At 41.2% G+C, this 20,509-nt stretch overlaps 2 protein-coding genes across 5 annotated transcripts in view; both read left to right on the forward strand.

Annotated features, from left to right (window-relative positions):
- The window catches only part of fchsd2 (FCH and double SH3 domains 2), a 38,764-nt gene extending 29,947 nt beyond the window's left edge, over positions 1–8,817 (forward strand). For 3 of the 4 annotated variants that reach the window (XM_086080794.1, XM_086080795.1, XM_086080791.1), the window contains 6 exons: positions 48–131; positions 265–442; positions 2,848–3,068; positions 3,698–3,890; positions 3,977–4,068; positions 5,027–8,816. In XM_086080794.1, the coding sequence (XP_085936920.1) occupies positions 48–131; positions 265–442; positions 2,848–3,068; positions 3,698–3,890; positions 3,977–4,068; positions 5,027–5,119 (861 nt within the window). In that variant the 3' untranslated portion in view covers positions 5,120–8,816. Of the gene's footprint in view, positions 1–47; positions 132–264; positions 443–2,847; positions 3,069–3,697; positions 3,891–3,976; positions 4,069–5,026 lie in introns of all 4 variants that reach the window. The other variant, XM_086080792.1, reaches the window with a different exon arrangement.
- A 222-nt stretch (positions 8,818–9,039) lies between these two features.
- LOC147170824 (NACHT and WD repeat domain-containing protein 2) lies at positions 9,040–19,674 on the forward strand. Its single transcript, XM_086079810.1, is given in 11 exon segments — positions 9,040–9,175; positions 9,273–9,361; positions 9,746–9,853; positions 10,796–10,981; positions 11,058–11,166; positions 11,242–11,351; positions 11,559–11,903; positions 11,981–12,082; positions 13,557–14,268; positions 15,424–15,857; positions 15,859–19,674. Coding segments are annotated over 11 exon segments (4,821 nt in total). The 5' UTR covers positions 9,040–9,099; the 3' UTR covers positions 18,409–19,674.
- Positions 19,675–20,509: the final 835 nt, after the last annotated feature.

A 20,509-nucleotide genomic window follows, 5' to 3' on the forward strand; every position in this document is an offset into this window, starting at 1 on the left:
ATGTTTCAAAGCTGTACTAAACCGTTTTGACTCTTCCTCTGTGCCAGGCTTCTCAGCCAGATGAGTTAACCATCGATGAGCAGGAGATGTTGGAGGTTATTGAGGATGGGGACATGGAGGACTGGGTCAAGGTGCGTCAGTACGCGTGCAACGTTGCACGCAAATGAGCAGCAAGCTTGCAGTAACAACAAACAAGACACTATGTCTTCAGGTGTTGGCGTAGTGTAGACCTGCTGAGTATGGATTCCTCATTTGTCTCAACAGGCTCGCAATAAGACAGGTCAAGTGGGTTATGTCCCTGAGAAATACCTGCAGTTTCCCGCGTCCAACAGTCTGCTGAGCATGCTTCAATCACTGGCAACGCTGGACGCTCGATCACACACTTCTTCCAACTCAACCGAGCCGGAGTTGCACTCTGGCTGCGTCAACGGTGATGTTAACAGTAAGCATTGTAACCTTGATAACAAAATACGTTTTGAGTCGAGTGAATCAATATGTAGTTGCTCATTCATACCTTTTAAGTGTAATTTTTCCCGACTTATGAATTTCCTGCCGCCATCAAAGAAGACATTAGGCATACAGTCCAGCTGGATTATGGTTCACCTACTGCGTTACATTACACGATTTTTTTTTGTGTACGTTACTTTTCTTTTGAGAAAGTTTGCGCTGTATTGCAGCAATCTGCAGTTTTGTAGCAATTTTTTGGTTTGGTTTTTAGTCTATATTTGCCAAACTTCCCCCATCCACCCTCTAAAGCTGATATCAACACATAGATTATACAATACAAACGGACAGTATTTTCAATACATTTTGTATTTTTGATACATTTTAGGCTTGCATTTTTTGTGTTCTCAAATATGTTTACAATGTTTTAAATAAGATTAAATGTGTGGGGGTTTTTTTAGGGGGGGGGGGGGGGACTAAAATATGTTATATGGTAGCTCTTTATTGGAGATTTTGAGTCTGGAACGTATTCCCTACAATAAATACACTGTATTTAAGTTCTGTGCTGTACGGCTTATCTTATTCTAGCCCAGGGGTGTCAAATTAATTTTTGTCGCGGGCCACATTGTAATGACGTGAAACCGTATAATCAGACACCCTCATATTATTACATACACACTTACACAGTACACAACAAATCACTAGTTTTGAAATCAAACGTCAAGAATAATACATTGTTCAACCTTTAGATCAAGGTCAAGGTTTATTTTTATAGCACATTTAAATAAAGTGCCCAAAGTGTTTCACATCTAAAAAACAACAACACTATGATAAAAACAATAGGAAAGAAAGAATGCAAATTAAAAAGCAATAAAATGGAGATATCCAGATCAGCTAGCATGCATATGCAATAAACACTATTAAAACTAGAAATTAAAATAGCACTGAGATTAAACACAAGAACAAAAAACTCGAGATTAAACAACAAGATACAGATGTCCAGCTCAACTGTGGTTCAAGTTACCGTAATAAAGCAAGTTGGTAACAAAAAAATGCTTGCAATTTCTCATTTATTTATTCAGTTATTATGTAATACATTTGACATTTTGAAATTTGGGTAACATTTTTAGCAAGCATCACCGAAGCTGACATCAGCGTTTGCGGGCCACACCTAACCTTAACCCTAACCCTAGGCCAGATCTGGCCCCCGGGACTTGAGTTTAACATTTGTGCTCTAGCCTGACCAGGCTTGCGTTTCCACCACATTGTGTGAATTAACATGGCAATAGCTGCTTGGCATCATAGCACCGAGATAGCATGCCAATAAATGCAACAAAAAACATGAATGCAACACAATAGAGTGCAGTGTTCTGACAAAACACGCACACACACACATGCGCACACACAGATTTGTTTTACTATCTTTGTGGGGCCATCTCATTGACATAATGCATTTCCTAGCAACTTCCTCTAACCCCAACCATCAAAAATGATTGCCTACCCCTATTCCTTACCCTAACCTCAACCATAACCCAATTCAAACCTAAACTCTAAAACAAAGTCTTGACCCTCAAAAAGAGCTCTAAACTTGTGGGGCCCAGCAAAATGGCCCCACATGGACGGGTGGGCCCCACAACTGCGAAATCCTGAAATGTTGGCCTCACTATGTAACAAAAACAAGACCACACACACACACTTGTCTTTGTATCATCTTGGGGGATTCTCATTGACATAATGCATTTCCTAGCCCCTACCCCTCACCCCAACCATCAAAACGATTTCCTACTCCCATTCCTTACCCTAACCTCAACCATAACCCAATTCAAACCTAAACTCTAAAACCATGTCTTGACCCTCAAAAAGAGGTCTGAACTTGTGGGGACCACCAAAATGTCCCCACAATTTCAAGTTGGTCCCCACAATGGTCGTTAAACCTGGAAAAACACACGTGTATGGCCCCCACAATGTAGCAAAGACAAAACCCTGTGATCACTGAAATACCTTGAACCTAATGAGAGTGGAATGTGCTGAAATGCATATTGACATGGCCACAAATATTCTGGGACAATTTTCTTGTGATGATTGTTCTTTTTTTTCAACAAACGTGTACCAACAACTTCGCCTGTGCCGTGTGTACGAAGAAAAGAAGATGGTTTGCTTAGTCTCAAAAAGGATACATAAAACACACAAAAAAACACCCAAGAAGAGTTAATAGTAAATCGTTGGACTATTCTGAAGTGGCCTTCTATAAGCCCCCATCTGTTGAAGGAGCCGTCTCGAAAAGACACGCCTCAAACCTGAGTCCAGAATGGAAACACAAGCCATAACAGGATTCCAACAATCTGTGTCTGGAATTGTTTTTCCTACTGTGTGCCTAATTACTGTCCATTATTCCCCCCACAGTGGTGTACGTACGAGCACTTTACGATTACGAAGGCCAGGCGGAGGAGGAGCTCTCCTTCTCGGAGGGAGCAGTCATTCGCCTTTTAAGCCGTGACACTCAGACAGATGATGGCTTCTGGGAGGGGGAGCTTAACGGAAGGGTGGGCGTCTTTCCCTCTGTTTTGGTGGAGGATCTGACCGAGAATGGCGAGACCGGAGTGGGAGGGACCAATGACGTACAGGTAGAGTATTGCTTGTCAACTGGTTATTGAAGCTTATTCATGCACAGTATATGGCAATACGTGAAAATAAAGACTAAAGAATGTCAAGGTGACACATGTGAGATGTCACATGCCCGCCATTGTGGATTCAAAACATCACGCACACATGGTTCATTTTCAGCTTATCCCACTGTGCCGCCCTGCTTCCATCATCAACGTTTGTTCTTTCTGTCACCAACATTGCATTAGAGGCGTCATGCTCTTGCAGGCCACTGATGAAAAGAAAACTGGCGCTGCAATCACATCTTGGGGACTCTTATCTGTGGCACTGCCCCATTAGGGCGACAGGAAGGATACAGCCTCACCCCCTCCCAGATGCCTGTAGACATAACATTCAACAAGTTTAAAGAGTGGATATTTTAAATGTTTTTTTTCTATGCTCACTTAATCGGCAGTGTCTACCTGCACAGTGAATTGCAAAAAATAATGTAAAATGCTGATTTTTTTTTCTCATTAGTTTTACACAACAGTAAGCCTAGTGATAAAAGGTTGAGAAAAAAAATCCACGTCGCTTCCAATACACAAATGAAGTATAATATATGTATTATGTAGTGATTCATAATTGTAGCCACGCTGATTTCCTCCTATAGATTTCTCCCTCTGCAAAGCTGCCGTCATCTCTTCCGCCTCTTCCGCTGTATGATCAACCTCCCATAAGCCCTTTCACCAGCCCGGAGAGCTCGACCCCGCCGTCTCTCCCGCGCTCACCCTCTGCTGCACTCAACGGGGATCACAAGCTTCCACTGCCCGCCTCATCACACAAGGCACCGTCAGCCACCGCCAGTAAGCAATGCGAGCCACACTTTTCCTGTCGTTAAAGTAACATCGCTGCACTCGTGATGGGCTTTTAATGTCACTTTTGTCTTTAGATCAAAATTCTGGGAGGAGTCCGGTGTCTCCTGGCTTTCAAACGCAGCTGCCTCGATTCCCCCCTGAAGGAGGTCCAGGCAAACTACGACCTGTTAGTATGCACAGTAGGGAAAGCAATTTCCGAGGTTGACAACAATACGTTACGTGATGCTTTTGAAGACAAAAACAAGTTTGTCGCCATAAAAAACTAAACAAAAAAACACATTTATTTTACAGGCAATGTTTTGAGGAATGCATTAAAATTCCTAACTATCATATAAGTATTTAAAAAAAAAAAGTGTGTTATACACTGAGATCACTGTCCCACTATTTTGCGTATTTATTTATTTTTTGTCCAACTCTATCTCCATTTTGTTCTAGTTTGGGGTTTAATTCCACTTTTGGCTACCAGGTGGCAGCACAGGATTAAGTTTAACACTGCAAATTTAAAAGAAGCAAAATCGGTTTGGATGGAAAACAGGAAGTGCTTCAAGCTCAGCCACATTTTTGCTGAAGAGATTACAGTTGAATATCTCAATTCTAAAAGACTACAAAATAAACAACGGCTCTAAGTTCATTTTGTAATGTACAATTGCTCATCTTTGGGCATGATTATCGATGTATATTGTGAGTTGATAAGTTTGTTAGTTTGGAAAACAGGATTTGTGTACTGTAAACACAGACATCAGTACACTGTCGCGGTGTACGATATTTTATCCAGCCAACCATCTTATCATTGCTTTTTATGCTCTCTCTCAACATATGAAATGTTCTACATATGTTGTGGCCCAGTTATTACACAGCTTATTTCCCAATGTACTACATTTTGTTCCTTTTTTTGCTATCAGCTTATTGTAAGATACCGTTTATGTTGCTGCACTACGACTTACGTCGTCATCATATTTCAGCTCAGAGTTTCCCGAGATTTGTTGACTTGTTACAAAACGTGTTTTTCTGGAATATTTGTGTTAGGCGACACATTTATGACCTCAGGGACATTCGATTTGCAAGGTTCCACTGTACCAGGCATCCAAATAAGCTCAATCATACGTTCTCTGTTTGTCTCTCAGGTGCGCGCTGCTCCCCCACCACCCAAACAGCAGTCCCGCCGACAACATGGGAAGAGCGACAAAGCGGAGGAGGTGGAGATCACGCTGGTGTAACCGAGACACAAGATGGCAGGCGGTTAGACGTGCACTCCTTAACATGTCCACTGGCGCGTCTCTGACCTTAAATAAACTGATGAAAACGGAATTGAACCTGTCCCCCACTCGAGCTACCCCTCGTTGTCTCTTATCCTCAAATTGTGGAAGAGGGAATAGAGGAGTGTGGGGGAGGCGGTTCAATTTCCTGTATTTGCTTCCTAATGAAGTGCAGCAGTAGCCTCCCCAGCCGTCCCTCTGCGCCCTCCCGCCTCCTTCCATTCTTGCCTTAAAACCTCACCTCATTGGGCCGAGGCCCAGTGCACACTGAAGAGGAGGACGAGGAGGATGAGGAAGAATGTTTGCAGAGGGAAGGAGTGTTGGACACGTTCTTCTGACCTTGTTAAGCTTACTTCTATTTTGTTTTTTCATTACAATAATCGTGTACGGAGACGAGGGCAAATCATTTGTAATTGATCACAAATCTGTCAATGGAACACGTACGAGTCAACCCAAGTTCCCCTTTAACTCATTCACTGCCATTGACGGCTATAGACATCAAAAATTCATTTAAACTATTTCTATTAGTTTAACATTTTTTTCCACCTTTTGTTAACAAGAGTATGAAAACCTAGTGTTTTTTTTAGATTGTATTAGAACAGATATAAAATTTGTGAGTCATCTAGTGAAGTCATGCGATAAATTACGATTAAAAATAGTACTCACCTAACGCCCCTGATTTTTTATAGTATTTTCCTTAAAAAAGAAAGAAAAAAGATTATAAAAAAAAAAAAAAAAAAGACATCAGGCGATTAAAATTTGTAATCGTAATTATTTGCATGACTTCACTAGTTAACTCACGATTAATCACAAATGTTATATCTGTTCTAAATGTACAAAAAAAATCTAGCTTTTCATACTCTTGTTAACAAAAATGGAAAAACTAAACTAATAGAAATAGTTCAAATGAATTTTTGACGTCTATAGCTGTCAATGGCAGTGAATGAGTTAAGGAATGTTCATACAATGCAAAAAAATAAAATAATACATTTCCTCTTTACCATCATAAAAAGAGTAAGAAAAAAAGCAACACACCACTGTGCTCTCTTGCACAATTTTTTCCCCCTGAAAATTTGACAACCCTCAAAAAAAATGGAAAAAGTTCCGAATTTTTTCATCATCTAATTAGTGGTAAATGCAAAGTATTTTCCCCAAGTCATTAGTGCATTTCGGCGTCCTAAAAAGTAAGCTTAATGAGAATGAGCAAGGACATCCCACCGCTTGCCATTTATAGTCCGCGTCATCCTCCAGTGCGTATTTCATGTATTAGTACAGTACATTACTGTTGTTGTAGGAATGTGATGCTCATATTACAGTACTCGGCTAATTGAACACAAGATGTTATTCTGAAAGGGCATTGTAAATATGGTTGGACCGAGGGCTTGGAAGGAGGACTGGAAGGAGACGAGAACTGGAAAGAGAGAAAGGAGAGGCTGGACCCTCCCTTCTGCTCTTCCCGCTAACTCTTTCACCGTCCTTTCTTTCTCCCCCTCTAACTTTTGGTCACGTCTGTACTGTTGGTCGGCAGTGAGCGCGACTCGGTGGCTGCCATTGTATTCACATACGCATACGTCATATTACACACACACACACACACACACACACACGTGCTGTATCTTCTCTCAGCAATTGGTTGAACGTTGATTGACGTTAAAAGCACCGAAAGACTGATTTGGTATTGAATTAGGTGTCATTGTGATTATATGGACAGGCAGTATTTCTGGCATAAAGGTCTGCTGTGTTGGTATTTTTTTGGGCTGCTTGGTTATGGATCGACAGATTCATCACGTTTGCCCCCATGGCTCTCTTCGCATTGCATCAGTTCTTTACCTGACAATCTGTGTGTTTGCATCAAGCACCATCATTCAGCAACTCATTTTGTCCTGTGTTTGATCGGTGCTGGCTAAAAGTAGAACCGAAGCGCTGAATGGACACATGCAAATGATATTCAAAGGGCGGCAAGTTCAATTCTCGTGTGCATCTCACTGGAAAGCCCTTAATTAAAAACCCTTCAAGCCTTTAAAGTCCTTGCCAAACGGCAGCGTAGCACTTTTGTTTATTTCTGCCCCCCCCCCCCCCCCTGCAAAGTAGCAGCACCTCCACACCTGAGCTGACCTGAGCTGGAGTCAGAAACTCTGCTGATTGTCAATCTATGCTGACTTCTCGGTTTCAGTGGCACTGATGTTTGCATTTCAAAAGGCATTGTGGACATTCCAAGTTGGTGTTTTGCTTGACTTATACAAACAAAAGGATTTGTACTGTTAGGATGTTTCCAGTGAAGAATGTGTGTGTGTTTTTTGTTTTGTTTTTGAGATGCCAATTTGTTTTTTTTTTTTTTTTTTGTTTGACATATTTACACCAGAGTGGTTGTAATTTTGAAGATGCAGCAGCAGCAGCTCAATGGCATACTAATTTCGTGCACCCAAAAATGGAAACATTGGCTTTAGTTGCTATTTTATTATATAACATTTCCACACAATTTAATTTGGTAACGCGGTGTTGAACTAACTGTAACTTAATATTAATGTGCGTTTACATTTGAGATGGAGATGACGATCAATATATTTAGGTTGAATTTGTATTCTGAATCTTTTTTCCGAAAGCTTTTTTTTTTATGTTGAAAGAGAGGGTTCTCTTACATGGCTGACAGTTTTGGCGTACATCATAATTGTCACTGATTCTCCCACACAGTATATATATTTTTTAATGGGATGGAAGAATTGTTTGTGACATTCAAACTACTTTTGTCAAATGCCTCTCTGTAGTTCAACCTACTAAATGTGGAACCAGTTTACATTAAAAAAAAATAAAAAAATCGATCCAGAATTCAGAATTAAATATTTTGAGAACGAGTGTTTAATTTTTGTCAGTGCTGTGACATAATCAGAAATATAGCAAGCAATTAGTATTTATTTGAAATGCCGAGTTTGCAGCTGCACTTTTAATTTTTTTATTTTTTTTACAATGACCAAATGGACAGTATAGATACAGATAAGACTTGGGACGGGACAAATGTAGGTCAAATATGTTACCCTCAAAAATAGGATACCGAAATACCTTTTTTGTCATCATGACGTTATGTAGCACCCATTATGATCATCAGTGGTTTCATCCACATTGGAATTAGTTACAGTATTGATCCAACACGTGTGTTCCCCTGCTGTTAGTAAAACCGATCTCAATCTTAAAAGGTGTGCGGTTCAGGCAACAAGAACGGCAGCCTCTCCTTGATTTCTCTGAGATCTTAATTTATTATATGATGTTAAAACTTGTTTTGAAGTTTATTGTTTACATCAGCCTCCCTCAGAAGATCATTTCTTAAAGTCTCAATCAGTCTGTTGTAAAATGTTTTGTTTTCAGTCTCCAATATACAAAAAAACAACTTCTTTTTTTTTAAATCCCTTCTTTCAACAGTCCTTTTGTTTTGTCATACTGTTCAGTCATTTGATTTTTTTGTATAATTATTTTATTTCTTTGCATCCAGCAGTTTGGATCTTCCTTTTAATTATTACAAAGTGGTAGAACCACTGGCCTTCTCTCTAGTCGGGCTGTTGCCATGGTGACAAGTAATGAGAACAGGTGCAAATGTCTTTCTGCATATGATTATTGGCTGTACAAAAAGCTACGTTTGTATTTATTGTGTACAAATGTTAATTAATAAAATAATATTGGAAAAAAAAGAGAGTTTGCCTTCATGTGTGTGTTTGCGTGTGCATCACCTGTCCTAGAAATGTACACAACAATTAATCGTGTATAATTAACAAACATGTCCCTGTTGTGTACCAGGCACAAGAAGTGGGTGTGATCAGAGTCTCTCGCACTATATATAACCAAGTATGGAATTTCCTGAATCAGAGTGCAGATAGAGGGAAAAGACAAACACCAGGCCGGTGAGGCAAGACAGACAATGCCACTTATTTCGTTTTCATTTAAAACAACATATGGACCAAGAAGCTGCTCCCAACCGCCGCGTCCGTTCGTCGGGTGTGAAACTTTATCTGTGCTCTAACCCCGCAGGTATGTTGAGGAAGTCACTGAAGGACTACCAGAATGTTTGCAGTGTGTCAAGGCTTTCATTGTTTTGATGTCCATGTGTCATTTTGTAATGTTATAGACAGCGTGGTGGAGCGCAGAGCTCTAAGAGAGGTTGTGTTCCCCAAACTGCGAGAGCATTGCAGACACAAGCTGGGAGTGGACTTCAGGGTGAATACACACTTCTCACACAGTGAGAAACAAATCAATCAAAACCAATTTACTGTATAGTATTGATTACAACGGAATATTATTATCTTTGTGAGGGCATCGTTTCAATTTTACTTGAGCTCATGTTCTGTTTCGTTACAACTTTTGATACTTTGCTTCTTTCTTTTTTTAAATGATCAAATAACTCAACGATTTCACTTACAGGTCACATTTTCACCTGTTTGATAAAACGAACAGAAATGTTGTGTGTGCTGCACGTGTGCCTCAGCTCACCCCAGCGTGCCGCCACCAGCATTGTTCTATCTCTATTCAGCAGTACATGTAATTAGACCGTTGGAACCTCATTGTGTTGATTTAGCAGCATGATTGTGTTCCAATGCGCAGGTGATCGACCCACATGAGTCCATTCATCCCAGCCACTGGCCAGGTGAAAACACCAGAAAAGAGCTGATAAGAGAGTGCAGGGAAAACTCCGCCGGACCCTTTTTATTGGTAAATGCAAAAATGGTATGATAAGCAGCACATATTGATTGTTCAGTGCTGTTTGACTTTGGCAATGTGTTTGCTGCATGCTGACTCCTCGAGTGCCGTCTTCCTGGGGGGCTATCACAATTCCCTTGCTTTTTTAGTTAGCCCCTAGCTCCGCCACTAGTTGTTATGGTAACGAGAGCCGTACTCTGCTTTGGCCCCACAGTAGCCTATAGGGGACAGCGTGAGCAGTGAATGTATACTGTTAATATAATTCATAACTGTAATGAATAATTATAATAATAAATTTTGTTAATAATAACAATTAATGATTTAGATTTTCATTATTTTGTTATTTATTTTTATTTTGTTAATTTAATTATTGTATAATTTATTTGATTATTTTAATTTGAATTAACTCATTCACTGCCATAAATTCATTTAAAAAAAGATGATTAAAAATTAGGGACAAGAGGGCGATTATATTTTTAATTGTAATTAATCATATGACTTCACTAGTATATCACAAATTTCATATCTGTTCTAAATGTACAATAAAAAATTCTAGGTTGTCATACTCTTGTTAACAAAAGTGGGGAAAAAAAGTTAAACTAATAGAAATAGTTCAAATTAATTGTTGACGTTTATAGCCGTTAATGGCAGTGAATGAGTTAATAATAATAATTATTAATCAATTAATCAATACTGTTACTGGGTTGTGTTTTTGCAAAAACTTCACAGATATGTTAATAAGACACCTGGGAATGGTTTAAAATTGTCCCAAACAATTGCATAAAATGTTGCCAAGTATTTAGAGGCAGATACCTAAATCTCTAATAATCATCTTATTTTCCAATTTCATTGCATCTTCCTCACAATAGACTAGTCTATTTTTGTCAAATTACAATATTACCGACCTCAAAATGGATTGTTCTTCCCTCTCTGTCCACACGGTGGTGCTGCAAGGCTTTGTTAGGACATGAGTACGGCAGGCCCGGTCTTCCTGCCCAAGTGGAAGTGTCACATTTCCACCTGCTGCTGCAGCAGATCCAGCAGGCGGGCCTCAACACCAGAGAGCTGGAGAGAGTTTACCATAGAGATGAGAACATCATTCCACCGTCGTTCTGCTTGAGACGCTCATGCCTGCCTCAGGTTAAGACATAATGCACTACTGCAATCAGTATGATTTTAGTATGTAATGGTAATTGTTGACTTGATTGGTTCAAAGGAGGAGACTCATATGGAGGATCTGATGAAGGTGTTCGAGACTGCTGTGAGTATGTGTGTGCAAAAGAAGCTTCTGCCTGAAGGGAAAGACGTCACTTTTAACAGATCAGGTGAACTGGCTCAGTGTGGACATCAAGTGTGCATTTCATTGTTAAAAATATGTTGTTTTATTTCTGACTATTTAGCCCTGGAAGGCGATTTACGCTTCGCCCTGGACAAGTGTCCCCCTGATGACGTCATCAGGCGCTGTCTTGTTTACGTTCACAAAATCACCAATCTAAAGGCGGTACAAGAGGTGAGAGGGATGAAGAGGTGACCACCGCTTTCTGTTCTGTTACTTGACAGTTAAACTGACATGGTTAATGAATGAAGTGGAAAAGGACTGTAAAAGTTATTTGTAGTGAGATTTATTAAAAACTCATTGGTATTTGGCCAGTCAATCTCAGGGCACATACAAAGTAAATTCTGGAGTGTAAATTTGACATCTGCAATGTACTTCCAGGGCACTTTCCCTAACTCCAACCGAGTAAACGCTTCACCCAATGAGAAAGTTTTACTCTCAGATCTGATTGACAACTTCTTGAGAGGCCTCATCGACTCGCACCAGCTTGAAGCTTACACCACCACCACAGAGTGTGACCCTCGCCACGGTTACACCACAGCCCGGAGGCGGACGTACACAGAGTTGCTCTGCCATCAGGTGTACTCTGACCTGGTGAGGTTGACTGACAACATTACAGGAAGCTGTTATCTCAGTGATGCTTTGGTACGAGAGCAAGTCGAACAGGACGAACTGTGTGGCACCCTGTCGAAGTTTTACGTCATCACGGGGCCTGAGATGGACGAGGTCAGACGTCATCTTTAAATACATTTGATCTGATCTAAGCTTGAAAAGACATCAGCTTGACGGTTAACTTTCCATAGGTTCGAGCGTATGTTCAGCAGAGTGACCATCAGTGTCCACTTGTGCTGACAGGAGGTCCTTGTGCCGGAAAAACAGTCCTGCTGGCTCACTGTGCTCAACAGGTGCATGGATACTCTCTAATCTTAGTCATATTATAAAATGAAGCAAATATCTGTGGGTAGTGGTGTTGCAATAATAATTTGAAGGACATTTGCCCTTACCCTATGTAATGCCCTCGCTTAACGACAACATACAGGAGGAAAGTTTGCTTTGTAATGTAGAATTTATCTGAAAATTTGTAGCCCAAAAATATTCCAACCACAATTTTTACAGCATTTGCTGATTGCCAGCAGTTAACACTTAGCAATATTTTAGGTAACATCTTAATATTTTCAACTGTAAATTGAATAATAAAAATAATAAATATAATAATGATATTTAATAATATTTATCTTAACAATTATATGGTGTATGCACCCCACTAATCTAAACAACAGCAGCTACAGCAAAATCCACCCGTTTTCCACCATCTCCCAGTGCGGCCATTTAGCCACTCGCTGTCGAATGAAAATTACATCACAGTTGCTCTAGGCTCAGGTAACGCCCAATCATGTCTCAGCTTGGACATCACATGATCACATTAAAAAAAACAGGTGAGCCGTGATTGGTTGTTTCAGGAACTGTGATGTCATTCCACTGATCTGAATATATTGCTGCATCGCCGATAGGTCAAGGTTTTTGAAGCCGCGAGGCCGCCATATTGCTCCTCCCAAGAAACGTTTCTCGGCATACAATCCTATACATTTACAGTATTGAAATTGGAGAACATTTGAGACAGTACTTAGTAGAAAGAACATTAATTATGATGTTTTAATTTGTTAAACATAAACACGAGGACTTCAGACATTTTACAACTTGCCTTAAATACATGTATAAATAATATGCTTAATGATGTTAATAGGTTAACTTGTATATTTTTTATTAAAGAATTATAACTGTAATTCAACAAAAGATGCCTCTGCCAAATCTATTATTGGGGTCTAAGGAACTGAGCGTTAATAGAAAAAGGGGTCTTCAAAGCAGCACATACCGTCTAATTGTTAATTAAAAATAAATAAATAAATATTGACCATCCCCCAACCCCGCCCCCCGGCCCTATACTAAGAGCCTACGAGCTGTATATGTCTAATCTGTACGTATACCGTATCATTTAGACAGTAGTCTGCTCGCGAGATGGGAGGAGCAAGATGGCCGCCCTGTCGCTTCAACGGCTTGCGTGTACGGGCTATCGGCTATCCAGTCATATATTCAGATCAGTGTGTCATTCTCAGTCGACAGCAAGTGGCAAAATGGCCGCCCCCTCGAGTTGGATAAAAAAATGGCCGACTTTTGCTGCTTAATTCATATTCCGTAAACGCCGGACAGAGATACAATGTGTAATTATTTCCCATCTGACATGAAGTAAGTATGTAAATAAAATACAAACAACTTAATCAATAACAACATCTGTTGCCTCATTGCATTAGAGCTCATGAAGAAAACAAATGAGTTGAATGTGTAATGACATCAACATTAAAACTACTTCTCTGTCTGCAGATGAAATCCTGGCTGCGTGACACTGCTCCTGCTGTGATCACCTTTTTTACAGACTTACCACACTTCCCTTCCCCTGAACGCATTCTGTCCAGGTTGTGTTATCAAATCCTCAGACGTTATGACCTCTCGCCATCTTCCCCGGACACAAACTTTGACCTCGATGCTGGCCATTATTCCCGAGGCGTCACTGAGCCTAGCGTCATTGAATCTGACCTTAGACTTAACCTGAGGACTGTGATGAGGGCCATCAAAAAACCTGATATCAGTCTATATGAAGCAGCGGAATGTCTCGACTCCCTTCTCTCCTTGCTTCCGTCTTCCAAAAAGCCTTTAGTTGTGATTCTGGACGGGGTGCACAAGATGGGCCATAACCTTTCTGTACAAATCATCAAAAGCCTGCCCAGCCCTCTTCCTCCTGGAGTCAAAATGATCTTCAGTGTCTCCTCCAACCAAACTCGAGTAATGCAGATCATCAAACTACATTACCCAGAGTGCAGTGTGCCTGGTTTTGTTTCAGAGGCGGGGTATATGCATGTACTGCTGGCTTCTGCCGACAGGAAACAATGTCTGAAGGTGCTGATGGCACTTCTAAGCAACTCAGGGAGGAGAGTGACTTCGGGACAACTGGCACTGGTGAACCAGGCGCTGACTTCCTGTTGTCTCGCCCTCTACGTCCGCCTACTTCATGTTCACACATCACTCTGGTGCTCAGGTACGGTAAACCAACCCAAACTATTTTGTTTGATTTAGTCTCAACGGAATACATGTGCCGGCGTTACGTAACCAGAATACCGTTACAGTACAGGGGGAAAAAATTTAATCAGATTACAGTACATTTATTAAAAATGGGGATTATTTTTGAGAAATTGCAATTTCTACTAGGGCTGGGCAATACATCGAATTAATTTGATACATCGTCATTTAAAAAAAAAAATCTAAATCATGAAATCGAATTTTGTCTTTTGGATTATTAAAAGCTGTTGTTCTTATGTTGTGTTACATTCAAATGTTTTTGTGGCAGAATGCTGGATGGGTGCTTTACAAGACATGTTTACAATAGCTACCAACTACTTAATTGTGGCATTTAATAAAAAACTATGAATGTTAAGTTTATGTCAAAACTAATTTACAATCAGTATACATTATTGTTGTCTGAGCATTTTGCACAGGAATTATTTTTGAATAAATGAAACCTATAAATAAATGTTTGTTGGGTTTATTAGATTAAAAATAATTAAAATCGTAATCGTCCTGAATGTCTGTAAAAATCGAGATTTAATTTTTGGCCATATCTACGATGAGAGAGAGAGAGAGAGAGAGAGAGAGAGAGAGAGAGAGAGAGAGAGAGAGAGAGAGAGAGAGAGAGTGAGAGAACTGGCTAGTCGTGTCCTCCATACGCTGACAGTTTAAAAAAAGCTTCACGTCGTGAGGAAAAAATGGCAACCGGTATTCATTGTTTAGAATTTACTCGGCTTGCTGAAAGAGCAAAAGTTTGAGCTGAGAGTCCAGCGGCATGCTACGCGCTGTAGCTTCTCGCCAGCTAGCTTGCTAGCCTACAACCATGATGTGAGTTACAGCTTCCAAACAAATCTTCCTCCCACTAATTCTTTATTTAAACATCATACACAATATATACACGGCTAAACTTGTGACTGGGATAAAAGTTCATTTTGCAGTTGATGTCACGTAATGTCATCCTCATTGGATGACTATCTATCTATCTATCTAGCTAGCTAGCTATCTATCTATCTATCTATCTAGAATGTTCAGCAGTTAGCATTTTTTATTTAGCAAGTAACTTGTAACTGTAACGGAATACATTTTCAAAGTAACCCTCCCAACCCTGTTTATTTTGTTCACCCTTTAGATTCCGAAGTGTCCGAGTCGCATCTTCCCGACGGCGTCCATTCATCTATTGCTATCTGGCTGGATCACTTGGAGTCCAAATATTCTTCCTCTGTGGTTGCTCGTGCCGTCTCGTACCTGTCCCTCTCCAGAGTAGGACTCACAGAGGCGCAACTGGCAGACCTCTTGTCTAAAGCCCATCAGGTCGCACAAGTGGATGTGGAAAGACTGCTTCTAGACCTGAAGGGCTTTCTCATCAGGAGGACTGTAATAGGGAGGCAAGTTTTGTTCTGGGTGAGCAGACATTTTAGACTTGTGGTGGCGAAAACTTATTTCGACACATGTGAGGCCAGGAGAGAAATTCATTCAGAGATGGCGGATTATTTTATGAGTGGATGGAACGCATGTCTTGAAAATGAGGGCAGTGTGCAAACGAGAGGTTACGTAGAAGAGCAGCCGTCTCAGAGATGCTCTTACTGGGAGAGAAGCTGTGGAATTGGTGCATCACTTACAAGAAAGCAACAGTATGGAGTTAAGATGGAAGGTGTTGATGTCATGGAGGTTCCATTATGTTTTGGTGAAAGCGGGCCTCCTGAGAGATCTGGTGGCCATGTTGAGGGAGGAGGAAGGATCTTGGGACAATCTAAGGGAAGGCGCAATCCTGGCGGGAATTTTGGCGTCCTCATCCTGTTTCCTGCAGAGTTCTCCATTGGAGCTGCCCACGTCGATGGAGGCGAGCCTCCTCCCATATGTGGAGATCTTTCCTGCGCTCGGAGGTTATGTAGACGAGATCAGAAGTGAGAAGAGTACAAGAGGCTGCGGGTTGGCAGTTGCGCTTTCTCCTGCTCCCGACACCGTCGCCTTGCTCAAGTGTGACGGCGGATGGAAACATCTCGCTGGGACGCAACGTGGGACGATCGGCGGAGTGATGTGCGATGGCTCGGCATGGATCTGGAACGGTCCGAGCTTTGGTGTCGTGCGAGTATCACCAAGCTCTGAGCTCAAGTTTGCTGGAGTGAAAAGCAGCCACCGATTCGTGTTATTCTCCACCCTGTGCCGCAAATTATTTTTGTGGGATGTTAGCGCTCCAGGAACCCTTATGGAGGTCACAACCTCGCACAAGCTGAACATGGTAGACGGTTTTGTGACATTTGAAAGACGGCTATGCGTGTGGTGGAAGCAAGACAGCCTTGTGGGATTGTTTGATGCCTCCAACACAACTGTGAAACATTTGCGGTGTCCGAGCTGCGTAACCTGTGTGGTTTTCTGCTCTTATGGCTGCCGCATTTTCTGCGGCCAGGATGACGGCACTGTGTCGATATTTGACACAGAAAACTGCAGCCTCCTTTGCTCCTGTTCAAACTCAAACCAAAGTGCAATCATGTCAATAATCCTATGTGAGGATAAACAGGAAATGGCTTGTGTTGAAAGGTCGGGAGACGTGAAGTTATGGCATGTCCCCGCCAAAATGAAAACGCCAAGATTGGTTAGAGCAGCCTCTGCTGGGAGGGAGTTTAACAATATGCTCAATAGTGATTACTCGGGTAAATTCTGCAGTTTATTGGTATGTGATTGTGACCAGGTCACAGTGTGGGATACGTTTGAGTGGGAGGAGTGTGACCACTTCTTGGCTCCACAAGGTCAAGCTTTTGTTCAAGCGATATTCTCCCAGGATGGACACCATTTCCTGGCTTTACTGGAAGCCTGTTCCCTGGTGTTGGTATGGCGGGTTAGCACAGGACAATGTGTCCTCTCCTTAGAGGCTAACACGCAACCTCATACGCTCCTTAAAACCACCTCAGATGTGGTGTGCGTCACTGACGACGGCCGCCTTCTTGTGTGGGATTCTGGAATGCTTTATGTTGCTGGTGAAGCTCCAAGAATGGATTATGGGGTGAAAGACGTGGCGGTGGAGCAAACGGGAAGGTGGTTCTACACTGCAGATGGGACGGATACAGTGTGGAGGTGGAGCTTGGCTGCGGGTCTTCCGCATGCTAGCTTCCTGCACGGTGATCCGGTGAGAAAGATGCGTCTTAGTCAGGATGACGTGACCCTTGTGACACTCTCGTCTGAAGATATTTACATTTGGCAGACAGAAACAGGGCAGAATATCTTTCGAATAGCTGGAAGCAAAGCTACAGATGTTCTTATCACGCCCAATTGCAACTTCGGCGTGAGCGTTTGTGAGCAAGGACTCTCTCGAGTTTGGAAGATGACACACGGGAGTGTCGTATGTGGGATTCATCTGTATCTGTCTGATGCACAGGTGTCAGCTGAGAGCACATTTCTCATTGGTCTCCACGGCGGAGACCTGCTGGCTGCCAGCTTGTGGTCGGGCACCATCAACAAAAGCTTCCCTCGAGTTGAAAGCTCCGAGGATGTCGTTGCTTTCCGCAGACTTTCCCAGCATGCCGATTTTGTGGTCGTGGTGGTCGCCTCGGGGGGGATCTACACCTGGAAGATGTCCGACGAGACGGTGTGCAGGCACTTTCAGCTGCCGGCCGCATTTTACTGTCAGCCGGAAAGTTTTCAGATGGCGTCAAATGGGAGCTTTGCGTTGTTGTCCATCCAGAATGACGCTATTAACCTCTTGGATGTGTCTCGGGTCAGATTGTGCACCTTCAAAGCTGAGGGTTCTGTCACGAAGGCCTGCTTGGATGAAAGTGGTTGTTACGTCGCTTACATATCAGCGTGTACAAAACAGGATTGTGCCTGTTCCCACCACACGCATCCCATCCTCACTGTGGTGCAACTCTCAGACGGAGAACAAGTAGGCAGGGTGTTTCTGCGTAAGGATCCATTGACACTGCTCATGCATGAGCAGCAGTGTGCGTTTGTGGGTTTTCAGGATGGGTCAGTGGGTGTGTATTCTATTTCAGGGACCAAAGGTGGGGAGGATGCATGCAGATCCAGGAAAAAATTGAGTAGTCAGTTGGAAGGTTGCCTTTCCGGTGTGGGACCACTGAGGTGGTTACCGCTAGAAACGCCCAATATTACATGGTCGTAGCTACTATTTGCTTCATAGCACAATGCTGAACTTGAGAAGCACTCAAAGTGCTTACCCAAAATGTATTGTGGTTTTTAAAGGCACATATTTTCCCTGAACTTTTGATCAGAGCCCAGCGTTAGATGTGAGGTTCTACTGTATGACAGTATTCCATGAGCACAGTTACCTAAAAGTAGCGATGGGCAACTGGCTGCTGCGACCTGTGACACACTCTTAGTGGCCCATTGATTAAATTAAAAAAAGGGGGAAACATTCTTCATAAACGAAAAAAGTTTGTGAAAAGATTTTTATTTTTTTTAAACATGAATAAAAAAGACAACCAATATGCGTATATGAGAATCTGCGTGTACCAAACTGCAAATAGGCAGAGGGCAACTGTAGTTTTAAGTTGTAATATCACCATTCGACCACTAGATGGCAGACATGTCTTGGTTGTGCCAGAGCCGTATATACACCCTAAAAACAGATTGGTCAAATTGACCCCTCAAATTTTTTTTACATTTAACCAATCTAGCTGGTAGTTATGTGTCAGACAGATCCTTTGGTTAAAACAACCACTCTAGAATGCTAGGTGTTTTTAACCAATATATATTGGTGATTGGGCCAATCTATACAAATTGGTCATTCCGACCAAGATATTAGTTCATCTGTGTTAGAGGCTGACATTTTGCTGACAAAGTACCACTGAGTGTCACACCCACCTAAGTGGGGTAAAATTCATTCCGCATTTGACCCATCCCCTGAGGAAGCAGTGAGCAGGGGTCATGCTTGGGAATAATTTGGTGATCTAACCCCCCAATTCCAACTCATAATGCTGAGTCTCAAGCAGGGAGGCAAATGGGTCCCATTTTTTTTAAAATTGTTTTTGGTATGACCCAGCCAAGGATTGAAACCTCAACCTCCCAGTCTCAGGGTAGACACTACCACTTTGCCACTGAGCTGGTCACGCCTAGTGACTAGACACACATTTCGTTTTTTAAACGCTATATTCATAATGTATATTATAATATATTGTAATCACTTATAATAATTAATAAATACATTTAGAATACAATAAATTGATACAATAAATATATTTCCAAGTGATCTATCTAGACTTACTTTCTAATGTAACCAATTTCATTGGTTGTTTGGCTAACCAATAAAATTGGTATACCTGTAAACCACCCGGAATAGTCAATGTCTGACCAATCTATTGGTTACTCAAGCCAATATGAGTTTAACTTATTGGTAGTTTTATTTTATTTTATTTTTTTAACCAATCCATTTTTAAAGTGTATAGAGAGAGTTTGGCCAACTCGGTTTCGGCAGGGTAACAGGGTAACAAGATTGATCACAACGTGATTGGTCAACTGCTGGTCACATGACATATGGACGCCATCTTGTTACCCTGACGAAACCGAGTTGGCCAAACTCTCTATTGACGAATGCTATTAAACTTATTTGCATAATTGATAAATACATGTTATGTGTAATTGTATTTTATTTTAATGTGTATTTTATTTTCATTGTATACTGGTTCCTCATAGAATTTTGTAGTGTGCTATAACAAAAGCCGTAATTTTGTATACATGTGTCTTTGATACAGATTTGTATGTTTGAAACAGTTTAAAAAAAAACATGTAAAAAAAAAAACTCTATATACAGCTCTGGATCTTATACTGCCCTATAACGTGATTAGGTTTTATTTATTTATATTTTTGTAATGTGGATTTGGAATGATCTGCAAGACAAACTTGGAATCACACTGTAATAATATACACATTTTGAGTGAGTTGATTTGTGTGTGTGTGTGTGTGTGGGGGGGGGGGGGGTTACAAAATGAGTTATTGCACTTAATGGTGGCTTTTGTGAATTATATTTTTTATACTAGACAGCCCTTTGCACTGGAAAGAAAATACAGTATGCAGTTGTTTTATTTTTTGTTTTTGCTTCAACCCCTTTTTTTGTTGGCTTAGAATCGAGTGGTTATTTTACACTTGCATGAAAATGCACTGTATTATCAAAAATAAACTATAATAAGAGCACGTGTTTAGCACGTATGCACATACTGTATTTTGTCCATATTTAAAACAGCATTTTTGTCATACACCTGGTTAGG

Source organism: Leptonotus elevatus, chromosome 7, assembly GCF_054856555.1.
Source record: "Leptonotus elevatus isolate MCC_2025b chromosome 7, RoL_Lele_1.0, whole genome shotgun sequence".
Lineage (NCBI taxonomy): Eukaryota > Metazoa > Chordata > Actinopteri > Syngnathiformes > Syngnathidae > Leptonotus > Leptonotus elevatus.